The 20725-nt window shown below is 38.5% G+C and overlaps 1 protein-coding gene across 4 annotated transcripts in view; it reads right to left on the bottom strand.

Moving 5' to 3' along the window:
• Positions 1 to 20116, bottom strand: part of zbtb46 (zinc finger and BTB domain containing 46) — a 76282-nt gene extending 56166 nt beyond the window's left edge. Inside the window, exons 1-3 of one of the 4 annotated variants that reach the window (XM_063041354.1) lie at positions 19983 to 20116; positions 4258 to 4365; positions 587 to 1566 (exon numbers count right to left, since the gene is read on the bottom strand). In XM_063041354.1, the coding sequence (XP_062897424.1) occupies positions 587 to 1566; positions 4258 to 4295 (1018 nt within the window). In that variant the 5' untranslated portion in view covers positions 4296 to 4365; positions 19983 to 20116. Of the gene's footprint in view, positions 1 to 586; positions 1567 to 4257; positions 4366 to 19923 lie in introns of all 4 variants that reach the window. The other 3 variants (XM_063041352.1, XM_063041356.1, XM_063041353.1) reach the window with 3 other exon arrangements.
• Positions 20117 to 20725: the final 609 nt, after the last annotated feature.

The raw sequence follows: 20725 nt of genomic DNA, 5'->3' as shown, positions 1-20725 counted from the left end.
AATAATAGTATAGGATAAAGAACCATCACCCCACATACTCCTTTCAATGTCAATTGAAATAATAGACCTTGAATTGGCAAGGGGACTTCAAAATGCAGTGAATTCACAGCAAGACCTTGCAAAGCTTCTCCAAGCTAAAAATTTGGTCATTTACTATTTTGACTTACAACTGAGACACAAAGGACATTTCATATCTGAATAAATAAAGCGCCGTAAGAAAATTATCCCCTTGGAGCAAAGACTGTTTACATTACTCCTTAAATAAGCTACCCCTCTGCCATCCAATTTCTGAATGGACATCGAACTCATGAACATTACCTCATTACTTTTTTATTTCTATTTTTCTACTATTTAATTTAGCTACTTTAAATATATATACTTACTGTAATAGGTTATTTTTCCATTACTTATTCCATTGTACGGCTGCCACAAAGACAACTACTTTCATGACATATGTCAATGATATTAAACCCGATTCTGAGAGGTGAACAGCCATCTTCTTTGGTATAATATCCGATGATCCAAAAATGGTCATTAACTTTTAAGTACATGTCTCCATAAAAGCGCATACAAACATTTTGCTTACCTGTCCCATCACGGCTACTGTATGGCCATCCACCAACAGTTAGCATTGATGGCATTGGAGAGCTGGGTCTGCTGTCCACTTCAACATGCTGTGTAATGTGGCGCACCGTTTGTTTGTTTTTGCGATTCTTTTTCCTGCCAGATAGCTGCCATCCCTCAGGGACCTGATCAGAAAATCCAGTTTGTGCTGAAGTGTTGCTCTTTCCAAGGTGGGTTTCTCTCAGTTCAGCACCTCCATAATGTGAAGGAGATATCTGTTCCTCCTTAACTCTAAATGAATTGTAACCAATGTCACTAGACCAGAGTGATTGTGAAGAGATGTCATCATGACTGTCAGTTTTCTGCTCGTGTTCCTCTTTGCTGTAGCTGCTTCCGCCATCATGACAACTTGCAATTGCTGAATCTCCAGAAGAATTTGCTGGGCTTGTCCGTCGCCTTTCTAACCAAGGAGAGCTACTCCTGCCCACTGCTACTGGGGTTACAACATCAATGCTGCTGCTCGAGGGAGCTCCCATATCATACTCCATAATATCCTCTGATGGTTCAGTCTTTATGCTGATATCTAAAGCTGCCTTGATAAAACTGTGACATGCCTGAACTATGTCTGTCATTTGCAGATAACTTGCAGCTGACATCACCTCAATGACATTCTTGCTTGTCAACGCTAGGTGTGCTGAGTACATAAAATCTATGATTACTTTGAAACCCTGCGCAGTGACTATGTCCAAATGAGTCACAGTAGCCTGATCAGAGGACATCTTTTGCACCTGACAGTACAAAGTCTTGAAGTAGCGGCTACTACCAAGCAGAACATTTTTATGTGCTTTAAAGATTTTCCCCTCGACAATGATGCACACATCACAAAGGATGCCATGCTGCCGCTGTTCATTCAATTCCCGTAACAAGTGACGGTAGTGTGATGGGATTTCCATATCATCCTTTCGATTGTTTATTGACAGATATTGTTGTTGCTTCTGAATTCTAGTGAAAGAATAAAGTGGAGAAAAAAAAATAAATCAGTCTTGCATACCAAAAGAAGTGGCTCTACATACAAGAAACATGCTTCTACTTTGACAAAATGAACATTATCCTTTATTGGTTCAGATCAATGATATTTAACAAAGCAAAATGTCTGATGTTGCAACACAAACGAAAAATGTGCTCCACAGTATGTACATGCAAGGTCAAAGGCCTCTCGTCAGACAAGTCTGTAGATTTAATACAGAAAGTCTGCAAACGAGATGCTCAATCTGTACTTGCTCACCTCAATCCAGAAACCACCACACTGCGACCAACAACCTTTAAGCAAGTAAACCAAGTACATTGCTGGGACCCATTCTGAGAAGGGGTCCCAAACCCAAAACGTTAACTCTTTCCTGCCACAGTATGTGGCTGGACTGCTGAGTGTCCCAATGCTTTCGTCATTTTACATTTCCAGCTTGTGTAGTTCTTGCTTTGATCTCTATATAATTCATAGTTGACCCTCAAAGTCAGAGTAACAAAGCAAAGATTTAGGAGAGTTCGGTCATTCCAACCCATGCTACTCCATTCCATAAATCCAAGATTAATATGGCATTCCAAAATCCCTTCATTCCCTTGAACACAAGGAAAAATCTATTTCACTCTTTTTCCTTAACCTGGAGTATGCCCCCATTTTTAGATTCACCAGACTGAAAAAGTAGCTTTCCATCTTCTATCCAGTAAATATCCTCTCAAACTGTCTGCATTTCAATGACACCGTTCTTTTTGCTAAACCTTTACCTCCCACCCCCTCATTGGACATGCCCCTCTCCTATAAATCAATAGAGTCAATTTACAATTTATTGCTTACAAGCCATACATTTCTTTCTTTAGTATAGAAACCAATACAAAATGTTCCAGGTGAGATTTTAACAGTTTTACAGGATTTCCTTGTTCTTGAAGACTAACCTCCTTCCCATTAGGGTCAATAATTCTTCAGCCTTCCAAATATTTTGCTGGCCCAAACAGTACACTGTATCTACATGTTTGCATCTTATTAACTATAATATGAACACCTTAACCATTCTGGTTGTCTATGCTTCTTGTCAAAGTAAATTACCTCACATTTTCCCACCTTCAGCACACAGATTATTTAAAGGACAATAATTTCAAGATGTCGTTGCAGCAAGAACAGGTTTCAAAATCACCTGACCATATGCTGTCTCCAACCAATACATTTAAAATAGACAAAATATAAGATATGCAATGTTATATCCTCATTTAATTAAACATGGTTCAGAGAAAGGAGTAGAAAGAGTAAAAAAGTACAACCTCTGGAATTTTGAAAGGCACTTTCTTTAAATCCAAGGGGAGAATTGCAAAGAGAACTAAGGTCACACAAACTCAGTATCCGTTGTGGCACTAACCAACCAAATGTCAAGTCTAATTAGTTTAACTAATAAGACTGTCTATCACTCAGTACAATATGAGGGATTACTACTAACTACTAAATGACCAAATTTGGGGGGGGGGGGGGGGGGGAAGCAGAGTTAGCTCAGTGAGTCCATTCTTTGGCTGCAGTCCAACAATATCTGGTTATCAGTGTTGGCAACCAGACTCATATGGACAGGATTGACATTATTGTCATGTACTACATGATTAAACCTCAAAAATGTACATTCTAATTGCTTCTGTCATTCAGAGGGCCAAATATATTTGAGTTCCAGGTGCCACAGGAAAAGGCAAAAGGAACTTATTTTAAAAGTTCATTTAAGAATGATTGACAAGGTATTTACTGAGCATCGCCAATTGCCCTTAAGATGGTGTGGTGAGCTACTTCTTTTAACCACAGCAATGTTTGCGGCAATATTATTCCAATAAGACTAATAGAGTTCCAATAATTGCACCAACAAGAAAGAACTGTAAGACCTTTCCACGTTGGATAACTTGTGCCCATACATTACAGTCAACTGCTCTTATCCTTCATGGTGATGAAATGAAACAAATTGCTATGAAGAAGCCTTTCACAAATGGTCTATTCTGATATTTTATGAAATGAACTGGATATTTACTTCATCTTTCTGTCACAAACAATATAAGTGCTAATAGATCAAAAAGAGGAAGAAAAAATGTTCAAGATTAGCCTTAATGATTCAGGAGAACCAAATCACCTTGGAGCTGACAGCTTATGATGTTCCTTTTACCTTTGATATCAGCTGATATCCGCAGTTTGATTTCACCTTGTAAATGGCAACATAATTGAGTATCACATAAAGCTCTACAAGAGGTCCAAGGTAATGCCGATAGAAATTATCCACAAACGTAAAGCAATTCAATTAATCCCATCTTGGGGTCTTCATCATACATCTCAGAGAAAATCTTAAGTATATACATTTGGTAAGCTCTCAGCAGTATGTCCACCCCAATACTAACCATTTCCAGCTATAATTATTCCTATACTGCAAAGCTGATTGCTTCTAATGAGATCACTGCATCAGCAACTTTTTATTTGAACACATTATCATGATCTTTCTACTGTTCCTTGACAATCTCTAAGGAGAGCTACATTTATTGAAGATAATGTTAGAAAGCGCTTAACTTAGGTCAATTATAACAAGCCCTTCCACTGTTTTGGCATACTTCTAGAGTACAAAAATCAGATGATCAATTAATAGCCAAGAAATTGCAATTATTGTAACTTTTTTTGCTTACTTACTGTCTTTCTTTCTCCCGCTGTCCTTCTCCTTCATCAATGTAGTGCCAGTTCCTTCCCATTCTTTCCCCAGGATTGTTCACAGTCTCCCAGTGGTTTTAAACGTCCTAGAAACAAATAGCAAATATTCCAATATTGCATAAAATTATAATAAATGCAATTCTAATTCATTGTTTTCAATCAATACCAAATATCAGGACCAAATTATTGAAGACGCTGTGAAGAACATCCACTTTTTTGTACAACGATAAGCCCTCAAAAAGAACAGAAAATGTTGGTAAATCCATGCAAAATTTCAAACGTACTCCATATTCAAAATATTAAAGTTTATTTACTGATGTTCTTGGCAAGACTAGCGGTTATTCCCCATTCAAAATACTCCTTGAGAAGATGCTGTGAACCTGACTTCTCGAACAACTGTATTTTGGTGAACCTACACCCATAATATCTTTCCAGATGCAACAACAATGAAACAATTTGACAACCCAATTAAAAAAGTATCTCCAAGTTAACAATGACCATGACTAGGAAAGGAGTGTAGTGTGTAGCCCTTGTTATGGCTCTGTGCAGAATAAACCAAGTTGTTTTCCTAATACATTTAACCCAAATTATTGCCAGAATTTAAGAGTTCACAAAATAATTACTAAAGCGTGAATTATGATTTCACATAGCATGAAGTGATAAGTTAACCTCGAAGTGAACTAAACACGCATTTCTCTTCACTTATTCAAGAGTAGCATTTTATAAGTAGTAAATATGTTGTCATCTAAAACTGTCATGTCATTTTACTTCTTGCCAACATGGGCAAATGTACAGGAATAATAACAGTGAAAAAATGGTACTTATGGAATATGTCTCACACTGCCACATTTCAGAACATTATACAGGTTTCCCCCGCCATCCGAAGGTAGAGCGTTCCTATGAAACGGTTCGTAAGCCGAAATGTCGTAAAGCGAAGAAACAATTACTATTTACTTATATGGGAAAATTTTGTGAGCATTCGCAGACCCAAAAATAACCTAACAAATCATGCCAAATAACACACAAAACCTAAAATAACAGTAACATATAGTAAAAGCAGGAATGATATGATAAATACACAGCCTATATGAAGTAGAAATACTTCTCTACAACGATTGCCTGCACAGATCTCCGTAGCGAAAATCTCAAGCAAGCGCTCTCAGCAGAAAGTCTCACGCAAGCGCCGTTGGCATAAACACGCTCTCCATTAACCTTTAAACTATGAAGCTGCCAAATCTACCAAGTAACACGTAAAAATACACAGCCTATATAAAGTAGAAATAATGTATGTACAGTGTAGTATCACTTACGGGAATTGGGAAGACATCGAGCACACTGATGATGGTGTGTTAGACTGAGTCATCGCAGGTTGGGGTGGTGCAGTGGTCCCCACCCTCCAGGCTGCCACCTGATACATTGCCCTGAAGCACGCAGCGGTAGCCGGGAGGCACACAGCACACCTTTAAGAAAAAAGCCAAAATAGACATGCTAATTAATTAGGTGCTGCCCAGCACGTAAATGTCGGCGCAGATCAGAGGTGATTGCCAATTGCACCGGCACTGATCTGGGCCGACAATTACGTGCTAGGCGGCATCTAATTAATTAGCATGTTTATTTCGGCTTTTTTTCTTAAAGATGTGCTGTGTGCCTCCCGGCAACCACTGCATTCTCCGTGAATCGGTACAGTATCTGTCCGGGGCTCAGGGGTTGGGGTGGTGGGACACGGCGGTGTCATCTCATCGTCCATCAGGGCAGGCAGCTCATCTTCTCCTATGACTGCCTGCCTCGATGTCGAAGGTCGAGGTTCGTCGTCTGCTGTGGCTGATGTGGAAGGTTTGCTTGACTGCTGAGCCTCGAGCATTTTTCTAACACAGTTCTTTGTAAGGACTCAAACATCCTGCAAATATCCCCTAAACCGATGTACCCTTTCAAAATTAAAGTCGTACTTTATCATTGCAGCGAAAATCTCATGCAGTTGCTTCACGTTCAGTTCCTGGACGACTTCACTTTCGCTACTGCATTCGGTTTCGATTGTTATCCTTTCCTCTTCCAATTGCATCAGCTCTTCATCTATCAGTTCTTGGTCATGGGATGCCAAAACCTCTTCAACATCATCTTCGTCAGCTTCCACAAGCCAAACTCACTTTGTCCTTGCTTCGTTCACCACGATCGAAACGCTTAATTATGTCCAGTTTTAGGCTAAGTGTAACACCCTTACGAGCTCTTTCAGGCTTTTCCGACACCTTAGAACTTACCTTGCTAACGGCTGCTCAATGCAACGTGTTTAAGCAATACCTTTCCGAATCCGGGGAAGAGAGGCTGCTCCGGGTGCGCGCTGCCTTTTATCGTGTGATTTTTTATCGCATGCTGCCTTTCTTTGTAACAGTGAAAACACCTTCTGAAAGTGAAAACAGGGTACTAATGTAGGTCTTTCGTAACAGTAAGGTTTCGTAAAGCGAACGTTCGAAAAGTGGGGGACACCTGTACCATGAAGTATTTCTGAAGTGTATAAAATGATGCCATGGAAGGGAATACAGCAAACAATTTGACACAACGCTAATCCATAACTCCATCATTTGAAAACTGATGGGAGAAATGAAGATATGGAATAAGTTTGCATTTATATAGCACCTGTCATGTTTCAAAGTGCCTAAGATTTTTGAATTGTTCATGCTATATTAAAAACTGCCCAAAAATTTGAATTTCTGGGTCCTACTAGCAGCATCAAGATAAATGATTGTTTAATAGATAAATGTTTGTTTAATATGCTATGAATACTACGGATCTTGAACCTGAGACTGCAAATTAATTCTACTACATAAAATGCTGTGCAGCAAGGTACTTCATCAGACTTGGACATCCTCTTTACTGTAGTTCATCGCACTTCATGATGCATACTACAAATTATCAGTGTGCTTTGCAAGGTAACATCATGAAGGCATTACTCTGAATCAAGGATGAAATGGAATACAAATCGGTTACTGTAGTTCAAGATTCCAGACTATCCTTATGTTTAAAAACAATGATCCAAATGAGGACCAGTAACCAAAATTAATTATCAGATAATTCATCATAAAGTGCACTCTGCAGTTCAAGTGCAGGAGGTAGAGAAATGGAGAGAATGAGTCAACCATCTTTCATCAGAACCTGAAAAGTGAGAAACAAGTCTTTTAAGCTGCAATAGGGCATAGACACCACAGTAACAATTACATTTTTTTAAAGTTTTGTTTTCAGAAAAGGAAACTGAAAAAAAAATTGAAATACAGAGGTATAGTCATACATATTGAGAAAGAAAGCAGTGTGATCGCTACAGATTATAAAATTAAGCTACAGTGGCATGCAAGAGTTTGGGTACCCCAGTCAAAATTTCTGTTACTGTGAATAGTTAAGTGAATAGAAGATGAACTGATCTCCAAAAGTCATAAACTTAAAGATGAAACATTCTTTTCAACATTTTAAGCAAGATTGTGTATTATTTTTGTTTTGTACAGTTTTAGAATGAAGAAAAGGAAAGGAGCACCATGCAAAAGCTTGGCACCCCAAGAGATTTGAGCTCTCAGATAACTTTTACCAAGGTCTCAGACCTTAATTCGCTTGTTAGGGCTATGGCTTGTTCACAATCTTCGTTAGGAAAGGCCAGGTGATGCAAATTTCAAAGCTTTATAAATACCCTGACTCCTCAATCCTTGTCCCAACAATCAGCAGCCATGGGCTCCTCTAAGCAGCTGCCTAACACCCTGAAAATTAAAATAATTGATGCCCACAAAGCAGGAGAAGGCTATAAGAAGATAGCAGAGCGTTTTCAGGTAGCCATTTCCTCAGTTCTTAATGTAATTAAGAAATGGCAGTTAACAGGAACGGTGGAGGTCTAGTTGAGGTCTGGAAGACCAAGAAAACTTTCCGAGAGAACTGCTCATAGGATTGCTAGAAAGGCAAATCAAAACCCCTGTTTGACTGCAAAAGCCCTTCAGGAAGTTTTAGCAGACTCTGGACTGATGGTGCACTGTTCTACTGTGCAGCGACACCTGCTCAAATTTGGCCTTTATGGAAGAGTCATCAGAAGAAAACCTTTCCTGTGTCCTCATCACAAAATTCAGCATCAGAAGTTTGCAAAGGAACATCTAAACAAGCCTGATGCATTTTGGAAACAAGTCCTGTGGACTGATGAAGTTAAAATAGAACTTTTTGGCCGCAGTGAGCAAAGATATGTTTGGAGAAAAAAGGGTGCAGTATTTCATGAAAAGAACACCTCTCCAACTGTTAAGCACAGGGGTGGATGATCATGCTTTGGGCTTGTGTTGCAGCCAGTGGCACGGGGAACATTTCACTGGTAGAGGGAAGAATGAATTCAATTAAATAACAGCAAATTCTGGAAGCTAATGTCACACCATCCGTAAAAAAGCTGAAGATGAAAAGAGTATGGCTTCTACAACAGGATAATGATCCTAAACACACTTCAAAATCTACAATGGACTACCTCAAGAGGTGCAAGCTGAAGGTTTTGCCATGGCCCTCACAGTCCCCCGACCTAAACATCATCAAGAATCTGTGGATAGACCTCAAAAGAGCAGTGCATGCAAGATGGTCCAAGAATTTCACAGAACTAGAAGCCTTTTGCATGGAAGAATGGGTGAAAATCCCCAAAACAAGAATTGAAAGACTCTTAGCTGCCTACAGAAAGCGTTTACAAGCTGTGATACTTGCCAAAGGGGGTGTTACTAAGTGCTGCCATGCAGGGTGCCCAAACTTTGGCTTCGGGCCCTTTTCCTTTTTTTATTTTGAAACTGTAAAAGACGGAAATAAAAAGTAATCTTGCTTAAAATACTAAAGAAATGTATCATCTTTAACTTTATGCTTTTTGGAAATCAGGTGATCTTTTACTCGCTTAGCTATTCACAGTAACAGAAATTTTGACCAGGGGTGCCCAAACTTTTGCATGCCACTGTACATGTTACAAAGCCACATGAAAGATAGATATTGGATTTCATTCCCTTCAATCTCCTACATTGTTCCAGAAAAGTCAGAGTAGGATTACAGCAAAGGATTGCCATAATACATCCAGACCACAATGGCAATTCTGACCTTCCAGTCATCGTAGCTTTCAATTTTCCATCTCATTCCCATTGTAACCTCTCCAAGATGAACCTGCTTTATTGCAACAATAATGCCCAACATGAACCTGAGGAACAGCACATCATCTTCCCTTCATGTACACTGTATTTAATATGAGGACCTGAGGGCTACAATCGCTTAAGGTAACTATCCATTTCAGAATCAGAATCAGGCTTATTATCACCGGCATGTGATGTGAAATTTGTTAACTTAGCAACAGCATTTCAATGCAATACATAATCTTGCAGAGAGAGAAAAAAGAACAAATAAATCAATTATTTCACCCTTTCTCTTCAATTATGCGGCCATACTTCTCCATTTCCAATATTTTCCATCTTTTGGTTTTACGGTAACTGTTACCATAACAATGTGCACACCCTATCACAGGTTCAGATCAATTTTTTCCTAAACATGGTCAAATTTTCATGAGAAAACACATTGTTCTGTACTGAGGTACCAGCATTTCCCCAATTTATAGCCAGGAATCCTATCCATGTGAGGGTATGCTATACGGAGCCACTGATGTACAATCACACTTCACTGCAGGACCCTTCATGCCATCCAGTAAGTCAACAAACTTCCTGCCATTGCTTGGTTCTTGCATGGGTAACTTACCGTTGCATGTGTCATTGCAGTCAAGATAGAAACAACAGAATTTTTAAGATACATTGAACATTTATTTCGCAAACAACAGGAATTCTGCAGATGCTGGAAATTCAAGCAACACACATCAAAGTAGCTGGTGAGCGCAGCGGGCCAGGCAGCATCCCTAGGAAGAGGTACAGTCGACGTTTCAGGCCGAGACCCTTCGTCAGTTAGTCCTGACGAAGGGTCTCAGCCTGAAACGTCCACTGTACCTCTTCCTAGGGATGCTGCCTGGCCTGCTGCGCTCACCAGCTACTTTGATGTGTGTTGCTTGAACATTTATTTGAATGTTTTAATATAAATAGACATTTAAGGTTTATCTCGTTTCATGACTCCTAAATACTTGTCTAAGTCAAATTAAAAGCAATTCTTTAATAGTCATGACAGCTGGTTAACAATACCTCTTCATAGCTGCTGCCTAACCTCCAGCAATATATTGATTGTTGCATGTTCCCATGTCTGCAGAATCCTATATCTCTGGATTAACCAGCTGTCACTTTCACCCCAGCCTCAAGTGGGTAGGGCCTTGTTCTGGTCCTGTCACTTGCACAGTGCAATAACTCATTGGTGAGCCTCGAGCTACCCTAGTGAAGCTGCAACTGAGCTGCTAAAGGCAAATGCAAACACAAAAAAATCTGCAGATGCTGGAAATCCAGAGCAAGGGTCTCAGCCCAAAATGTAGACTGTTTATTCTTTCCCAAAAGTGCAGCCTGACCTGCTGAGTTCCTGCAGCATTTTGTGCCTGTTGCAAAGGCAAGTGCAGTTTAGTATGGAGTTCATCAGTGAACAGAGCTTGCCAGAGTCAAAAAATTCCCGGCCTTACATTCTTAGAATTCATGTAAAATCATTTGGAGTTGACCTTGTACATGCTGACATACCAACTTTGTCGGATCCACAACGCACACACACACCCCCCCCCCGTATCTTTTCTTTTCAAGTTAATCCTTAGCCATTTTGATAGGTAAACAAGATTAGACTTTGCATTTCCATAGTGATATCCCGCCATACATTACTTTTTAAAAAAAAATCTTTGATTTCAAAGAAGCACTAATACTAGACTTTGAAATTGATAGTAAGTTAACAGCTGACTGAATTTAATAGAACCCAACATATCAAGATGCTAGAAATGATGAATGAATTGGCGACACCAACTTGTAAGCAATATTTAAATAGTTTCTACGAAAGACTACAAACATAGCTATGTTTAAATGAAGTCATGAAATCAGGCCTTTAAGATTATTTCAACTTTTATTCAGTAAAAGAGTGCTTCACTTTCATCTTTTTGCTACTTTTCCAAAGTGCTAAGTAATAACGGTTGTTCATTCCTGGGTAAACTATTTACCTGGATCTCCTTTGTTCTTTCAAAGAAAAAACTTTGTACTGTTTTCTCAAACTACACCTACACACACTCACTCCACATCCACCTAACTCCTACCTAATCACTACTGTATATGTAATTTATTCACCAATACTTAACTTATCTTGAAAAGTTAGAAATAAGCAGTAACCACATAACAAAGGGAAAAAATGGGGAAAAATGAGTCTCCAGGTATTAGTGACAATTATGTTACCAAATGCAATATTATGATACAATGCATTTTATAATGTAACAAAGCAAACAACAACTGTTGTGGTAACAGAAGCAAGATTTAAATAACAGACGTGTAAAAGGTTTTACAGAGAGAAAAATAATCAGTACCTGGCACACTTAACAGGGTGTGCAAATCCTTTTAAATTAATTGGTTAAAATTAGAGGATAACATCACAGGAAAGGCCCGTAAATCAAGCTAGGTCCAATGAATGAAAAAATTTCATTAAATTTGTATGCATGAGCAAGCAGAGCTTTCTGCCCAAAATAAACAAAGTATTTTAGACAGGATAGCTGGCTAAATGAATAATATTTATCACTTTTTAGATGCCATAAATAAATACTCTAAACAGAATAAATGACTAAACCCTCCATCCAGTTACACAAATTCCACACCGTTCACAAATCCAAACAGTAACTTGACTCCTTAATATAAAACATCACAACAAAAACAATTACTGCATGCAAAGTGGCTAGATTTGCCAATAGTTGCAATTCAAATTTTACTATAATCACAACAACCTCATTGTTACATTAACTTCACTTAACATTCCAATCTCCTTCTTAGCCCAACAAAAATAAAGATGATTGCATATGGGCACAAGGACTGGGCAGGAAGATAGCTCAATAACAAGATACAGAATCAGCCATCATCTTAATGGGTGATGCACTAACCATGAAGGCCAGAAGCTTGTCTCCCACTTCTATTTAAATACCTCCATTGGTAACTTGGTTTACTATTATCACATGTACGGAGATACAGTGACTACTTGCCAGATTTCATGGCATATGCCTGTGATATTAAACCTCATTCTAATTCCTGCATACCACTCATACAGATCAATTTATTACTACAGTGAACTGATGGTGTACAAGGAAAAACAAGCTGTAGCATAAAGTGTTACAGTTACAGAAAAAGTACAGTGAAAATAGATAATGAAGTGCAAGATGGATTGTAAAGTTGAGTCCACGTTGACATTCTAGGGAATTGCCCAAGTCTTACAACAGCAGGATAGAAGCTATTCTTAAGCTTACTAGTACCTCCTTTCAAGGCTTTTGTACCTACAACCAGATAGGAGGGGGAGCAGAGAAAATGTCCGAGGTGGGTGGTATTAATTACGTTGGCTGCATTATTGAGGCAGTGAGAAGCACAGACAGAGTCCATGGAGGATAAGCTGGTTTTTGTGATGTGCTGAGCTGGGTCCAGAACACTGCAATTTCTCGGAGTCATGGGCAGGGCAGTTGTCATAGCAAGCTATAATACACCTAGATATGATGCATTCTATGAAGCATTGATAAAAACTGATAAGAATCAATAGAAACATAGCAAATTTCACTAGCCTCCTGAGGAAGTAGAGACATTGGAAGGAAGGGCATTTATTAACTTTGGGTCCACGTGGTTGGGCCAGGGCAGGCCATTAGTGACATTCACTCCGAGGAACTTGAAGCTCTCAACTGTCTTGGCCTCAGCATCATTGACGTAAACAGGGGCGTGTACACCCCACTATCCTACCCACACTTTCCTGAAGTCAATGACCAGCATTTTTGCTTTGCTGAAATTGTGGGAAAATTGTTCCTTGGGTAATCATTCCCTTGCACACACTAAGACAGAACACCAGTCCTATCATTTGTCCAGAAAAAAAAAATCAGACAGATCAGGGGTCTTTTTTCCCCTCAGTCAAGAAGGAAAATTAGCTAATACCCAGTAAAAGTCAACATGTCCAACCCTTGTTGCTGTGTAATATTGCATCAGGCAATGCATTTTTCTAAGGAGTTACTGGAAAGATCCGTTTTAATGAGATGTTTTGTACAAGAGAAAGAATCTGAAAAGTCAACTTGCTAAACCAATCTTCAACATAAGTGAACCAATGTGAGGATGGAAGAGGTTCACAATTAACGATAAACGATTTTTGTTCATTCACAAACAGGAGAAAATCTGCAGATGCTGGAAATCCAAGCAACATGCACAAAATGCTGGAAGAACTCAGCAGGCCAGGTTGCATCTATGGAAAACAGCACAGTCGCCATTTCGGGCCGAGAACCTTCAGCAGGTCAGTCCTGCTGAAGGGTCTCAGCCTGAAACATCGACTGTACTCGTTCCCATTAATGCTGCCAGGCCTACTGAGTTTCTCCAGCATTTGCTGTGTATCCTTGTTCATCATCTCTCCTAATAATTCAGAAATTCTGTAACTAGTTACAGAGCTACCAAAGTAAACTCAATTAAAGCTCTCATTCCCCCAACACAATTCAGAATGTTACCACTATCTCTGTCAACACTCTGCAGAAATGTAACATGCATAGCAAGCTCATGTCCTCCCTCTTTTATAGTAAATTGTATTGGAATATAAAAACAAATATTCTCTATTTTATAAGCATTACTCAACAAACATTATACTTCAAGCTTTAGCTATAATTGCCCATTGGGAGTATGATGGGGAAGAGGAATGCAGAAAGAGGGAATTAGAAAAGCCCCAAGAACCAGGTTTCACCATTATAAGTATAACTGAGTGATAACTTCTACAAAGTGTACACAGGTGGGAACAGAATCAAACTAACTTTCAGCATTTTTGTAAATTCCTCACTCTTCTGTGGAAACAACAGATCAGGATACACTATTTAGGCTTATGCTAAGCAGTCAATTTGGCAAGGTTATAGAACACTGCCAGTACTTCTGCAATCAAACTACAGTCTGAATTAGTATCTCAAAGAAATTTTCTAATTTTTAGAAAAACTTCACTAATTTAACTACTCATTTTTCACAATACATTGATTGAAACATTTCAGCCCGAGCACAGTAATTCTGAAAAATCTCTTGAGACATTAGCTCATTGCAAAGCCTACTGATGTTTTAATGTGGATGATCATTTCCTGAGTAAACTGGTATCCGTGTGTTTATTCTGCATTTAATTGTCAATACGAGACCAAAATATACTAGATAGATGTTAAGCACTTTAAATTACCTTCAAATTCCTTTATTTTAAATATATACAGGTGTTACTAAAGTTCTTTCTCTTATTAAAAAGATAGTTAAACATCAAGATTCAAGTTCAAATAAGGAGACAACGATTCAATAGTGCTCCAAGCATCACTGGAAAAAGTTTTCCTGTAGCCAAGGCCAAAGAGAAATTACTTTCATCACAAACCAAATGGAATGTTAGAATTAGTTTAGCTTCTCACTATTTGGCAAGAGTTATCTGCATTTGCACAAAGTCAATACATTGAATGAAAAAATGTGTTGCATTATCACCATCTCATGAGTTTGTGTACTGTTATTTTGAGTGATTATTTAATTTTTTGAAGGAAGGATTAACTCCAAGGCTTTAAAGTGTTTCTATTTAAAAGAAATGCAAGAACCCACAAGGAGCAGTCTTGCCGTGCAAATGCCACTTCTAGCAATTCCAAACTTCTCACTGAAAAAGTAAAGCAAAGGCAAATGGTATTCAAAACATTCCCACAATCAGCACTGAATAAAACTTAACAGGATTCTCATTTAATAGGTCGAGTCATGTTGGTTTCCTCCCACTACTCCACCCGTTCTGAACAGGAAATTTAGAGTGAAAAACACCCACTTGCACACAATTCATTAAAACCTTTTGCGTCTTCAATTGGAAAATAAATACAGCTAAGTACTGCACATCCCATTTCATTTTTTTTCTCTCAACATAATTTAAAGTTCGCCTGAACTTTCCAGAATAACTGGAAGTTGAAAAATTCCATGAATAAATCTGATAAGTTGCTATTTACTTTAAACAAAACTCTCCAAGCTAACTATGCCTAGAATTGGAAATTACTGTAATCACATGTATCAAATTATGGATGGAGTGGACATTTTGAATACAAATTAATTCGAGAAGTTTATCAATAATTATCTTTGAAGATACTCCAAGTGGAAACAGAGACATTGTTGGTTGACTGAACATACCTGTTTCCACATAAAAATATATAAAGCCAATCAGAAAACTCAAGCAAGACAGTTTAAAATAAAATCTGCAATGATTTTCTAAAACAAAATATTTTGATGTTTTGCGCTGACAGTGCAAAATAAATTTAGGAATAATCCATAACTCAAATCATCTTACAATTAATACTGTTCTCCAAGAATGTAGCAATCTGCTTGAACTTTTCCTCAGTCACCAAATCCTTGCACCTCTTGCCATCTTTTAAAGCAGATGTTGCCTTCATTTTCAACTGAGATTTACAGTATCTGCAGCCTTTTTATACTTGAGACATTTATATTACTCAAATTTCAAATTTTTATATATCTGTAAATTACAACACTCCACTCTATGTTGTCTTTGGCTGGAATCCCTCCACCTCTATAATCCGCATTATAACTAGACTTTGAAACGGATTTTTGATCGTTTTCTCCCAAACACCATCTTACATTTTACAGCAGGAATTATTTACCCTTGCTTGACTATTTGTGAAATAACAGAAGTTTTAGAGTCCATCATATGTTTCCAAAATTATTCCAACATCCACAGTCCCCTAAAACAGTTTGAAGACATTGGAAAGTGAATCAATGCAAATTTATGGAATTGGAGGAGGAGGAAATGAAAAGACAGATACAAATGAGCTTCTCAAGCTGTTCTCAAAAAAAACATGCAGAATGCATTGGTTCAAATACTCTGCATTCCAAACATATTTGTCCCCCTCCCTCCTATGTGGGGTGCATAACTGGACCACAAAGTCCTCATTCTAATAACATAGAAAAAAATACTCTATTGCACTTAGCTGAATATGTACCCCACTCTTGACAAATAACATTAAAAGTATCACCTGTTCTTAAAATTAAAATGTGCAGATTTACAGTTTCACAATATTTTTAAATACTGGCATCAATGTTTTGCAAATCATTTCAAAAACATTCAGGGGTATTGCTTAAGGACCTTTTGTAGCCTCTCAAGATCCCAGACCTCTAGTGGTTTCACCATCTGGTGTGTTTGTCAACTCCAACAAACCAAACAGTACTTCTAATATTCAAATAACGTTAAGCATTAGAATTGAGAGGAAATGATAAATGCAAAAGAACTAAGTAGGTAATTTTTGTGTTATAGTGTAGGACACATACAACTTTTCATCTACTTTATCTATTGTCTATGCATTCTGAATGTAATATTTAATATTTTATCATATCACCACACATGGAACATAAACAGTAATCTTATAAATATTCAGCAGACCAGACAGCATTTATGGAGAAAGAAACAAAGTTGAACTTCAGGTCAATGACCTTTTATCAGAACTAGAAATTATGAATCAAACATCATTTCAATTATTTGTGGGCGGGGTGTAGAGAGAACAAAGAGAAGTTCTGTGATAGGGTGAAAACCTAGAGACACCAAATGACTAGCTAAAAGAGGGTGGTGAAGTTAGTTACAGCTGAGCCAACAGGTGAAAATATAAACATTAGGAGATGATGAATAAGAACAGGGAGACACACACACACACACACACACACACACACAGACCATAAGGGTAACCCAAAGTTTTCAGTTCCAGTTCCTATCTCTTAATTTCTCCATGCCACTTCTATACCCATCAATCATATCACCACACATGCAACAAAGTCCTTGAACTCGTCCCAATTTATAATCGATATATTTACCCAATTCCTTCTTGAACAATGGAACCTACTTCTACTACATCTGCAGGGATTGCATTTCAGATTTGAACAATACACTGCACATTTTCCTTATGTCATTTTTCTCATTTTATACAAGACCTCCAGTTCCTGCTGCCTTAAATGAAGCAGCCTCCTACAATTCTATGTTCAGGCAGCTATTTTATAACTTCAATCAAACTATTCCTCAAACCCTTTTCCCCAAAAGAAAATAATCCAAGGCTCTTTAATCAATTCTTGTTAACATCACTCTCCGTCCCAGGAATCATTCTCACAAATTGTTTCTGGACCCTCTCTAATACCTTTAGATGCTTCCTATAACATGGTAACCAAACACTTACATTTCCACCGAACACATAGTCATACTTTATTGATCCCAGGGGGAAATTGGTTAAATACTCCAACTAAGGCCGAACCAGTGTTTTATAAAAGCACAAGATAACTTCCCTTTAACATCCAATGCCTCAAATGATAAAGCTAAGAATTATGCCTGGCTTATTAACTACTTTTTCCGATTTATCCAGCCACTTTCAAAGATATGTGCTTATTTCACCCAGGTCTCTTTGCTCCTGCATCCCTTATAACAACAATATTCTTTAAATGGCTTTATGTTGCCTCTCCTCATCCTTCCTACTAAAGTGCATCACTCCATGAACCAATGCATTTAACTTAACCTGGCTATTCCATCACCCTATTTATATCTCACTAAGCTCTTTGCAATACACAACACTGTCAAGTTTTGTGTCATCTCCAAATTCAGAAATTCTCTAGTACATTAAGAAAACAAATTTAAAAAATGGCCCCTAACATTTAGCGTTCCTCAATGTCCATGTGCAAGTCCCTAACTTTGTCTTCAATAGGCTCCCACTCCTTCACATGCTATTTCACTACTTACACTACCTCACTTCAGAATTTTGCTTCTCAACCACGGTTTGTTTAGTTCTCTGTCTGGGTCTCTAGTTCCGCACCTTTAATTACTTTAAAAATAATCGCATGCATTCAACTTCCTTAAAATTCTAAAAGGCATAATTGTACAGAGGCACAAATCCCAAGTTCAACAAAAAAAAATCACAGATACAGCAATTGCAAATTTTAATAAATACTCTTGCCAAATTTTAACGAGGCATTATTTTTTATAAACTCGTTCTGAATGTGTTTACCTGTCAAAGTAATGTTAATTTTGAAATTCGTACTACATGTTCGAAACAAAATCCAAAACCAAACATTCTGTAATAACCTATTACAGAACACAATCCCTTCTGCAAAGTATAAATCACAATGTTCATGCACTGGGATGGTAAAGATTAAATGTTAAACAGCATGTATTTCTAATTATTTTAGGACACCAGTAGTGAACTGTTTAAAATGGGAAAGCCCTTTCTGGGATATCTCTGCTCTCACTGGAAACTCCAACTAGGAAGTGGTAGATCTCAGCTGCCTCCACAGTTCTAAATAGGTTGATACACACCAACTGCTGGAGCCAAGAGAATGGAGGATGTGGGCAAACAACACCCCAGCAATGGCTGATATTCAATTATTCAGTTTTTCCTACCAAGGTGGAAAGCCCCTATTAGATAGGATGTATGTTTTTACAGAAGAATTTTAAATTACTGCTTGATTAACAATAAATTTTAAACCATACCAGTTTAAAAAATTGACACCTTTTTGAATTTTGTTGATTCCAACAAAATACACAAACAATTCTTTGAAGACATCTGCTTCTATTTTATGATATCCAAAACCAACTCAATGTAACCAACATAAGTCATGTTTGTAGGAAATAAAATCACACATTTAATCAGTTTAACTTAATCGGTTTTGACTGAAATATGGAAATAGTCAACTAACTTGGCTTTAAAAAGTGACAGGCTCTTGTAATTATTTTACAATGGGAAAACAATAGATAAGTGATCAATATATGGAAATACAATTTCTATACTACGATTTTCTTCAAAACGTTACCCGTTATAAGATCACTCCATTCACACCAAATATTTAAGCATGTGAAATATAATACAAATAACTTATTTATCAACAAACGGAAAAAGCACATGGGTGAAATGAAGTACACTGCTTAACAGTTGATGTAGAACTGTGTCAAATCTGACTTTGGATTAAATACATAAAGTATATATTTTTTCCAAGTTAACTAGAATTATTATGAATATTGAGGAGAAATAAAACTCAATTAAAATAAGATGACATTCTGCAACAACACCAGATCGTTAAGCTGTTTTGCTTTTGCCCATTTAAGTCTAGATAATCCTCTGAGCCGACACCAGGTTTCACCGAACAGTCAGGCTTCAAGGGTGGGGGGGGAGACAATACGGCCAGGCCGCGGCCTTGGACCCGCACTGCGCTCTCTATGTACTTTTTAAGCCCTACTGCAACTCTCAGTGACTTTGGCCGGAGCCGGAGGGAAACGTGAGGGGAGCAAGAGAGATCCAGGAGCACTTGGCTCCATCTCCACCGAAGCCAGTAAGCATTTGGAGCCGAAAGACGGGCGTTGACGCAGCAGCAATCGGCACTCGGCCTCGCCCCCACCCCCACTCTCCCCCCCCCCAGTTCCCCGGCCTCACGGCGGAGGTTACACTCAGTCCGGGTTTAAACCCTCCCACCTATCGCCGCCGACAGCTACAGCAGGCAGATGGAGCAAAAACAAAACACAGAAAATACCTGTGTTCCTAATAAACAAAGTAGTTCATCGAAAAGGAGGTGCGCCACCCGCCACTCACCGATTAACCCATGTATGTGTGGAGCAGCGGATGAGGGCCCCGAAACCAATGACTCCAACACAAGAGGGAAAAAGAAATGATCCCGAGAAACCGCCTCCTCCTCCCAGCCTGAGTAACCAGGAACCTGCTCTCGCCGCAAGCGGAAACGACAGCCTGGTATTGTGGGTAAGGAATAGACCCACCCCTGGCTACCAGATGAACTCACGCGCACTGTAGAAACTAGAGAATACACACACACACACACAGAGACGGCACCTAGACAGAGTACACTGCAGCGCCTGCCCGCTTCAGGAGCACATGCACTCTCTCGCCTGCATCTCACACACGGCAACCGCACTCAACATAGGAAAGCTGCATCGCATGCATACACTGCACGCGTAATTTAAAGTAGATTGCACTCACTGACTACTTCAGAAACTAATACTGGGAATATCAACTGCAATGTGGTCTCTGATTCCCGCATGATCCTACAAACAAGTTAAATTGTATTAAACATATTGGCTGGTGCAAGAAGCACATAAACTACATTACACACACACTAACAAACTCCTCACCTATATTTATAAACAGGCTACACCTTATAATATAAACTACATTGAAGCCGCTATATATTTTTTAAAAAAACACAGACAGAATACGTATAATGTGGTGTATTCCGTAACAAAATAGAATACACGTAGGTTGTAGCTGACTGACATGAACTTCACATGCAATTCATGTGACATTCTCAAATGATTAATAAA

This window comes from Mobula hypostoma, chromosome 2, assembly GCF_963921235.1.
Source record: "Mobula hypostoma chromosome 2, sMobHyp1.1, whole genome shotgun sequence".
NCBI classification, from domain to species: domain Eukaryota; kingdom Metazoa; phylum Chordata; class Chondrichthyes; order Myliobatiformes; family Myliobatidae; genus Mobula; species Mobula hypostoma.
This window is presented reverse-complemented; position numbering and strand designations above follow the sequence as displayed.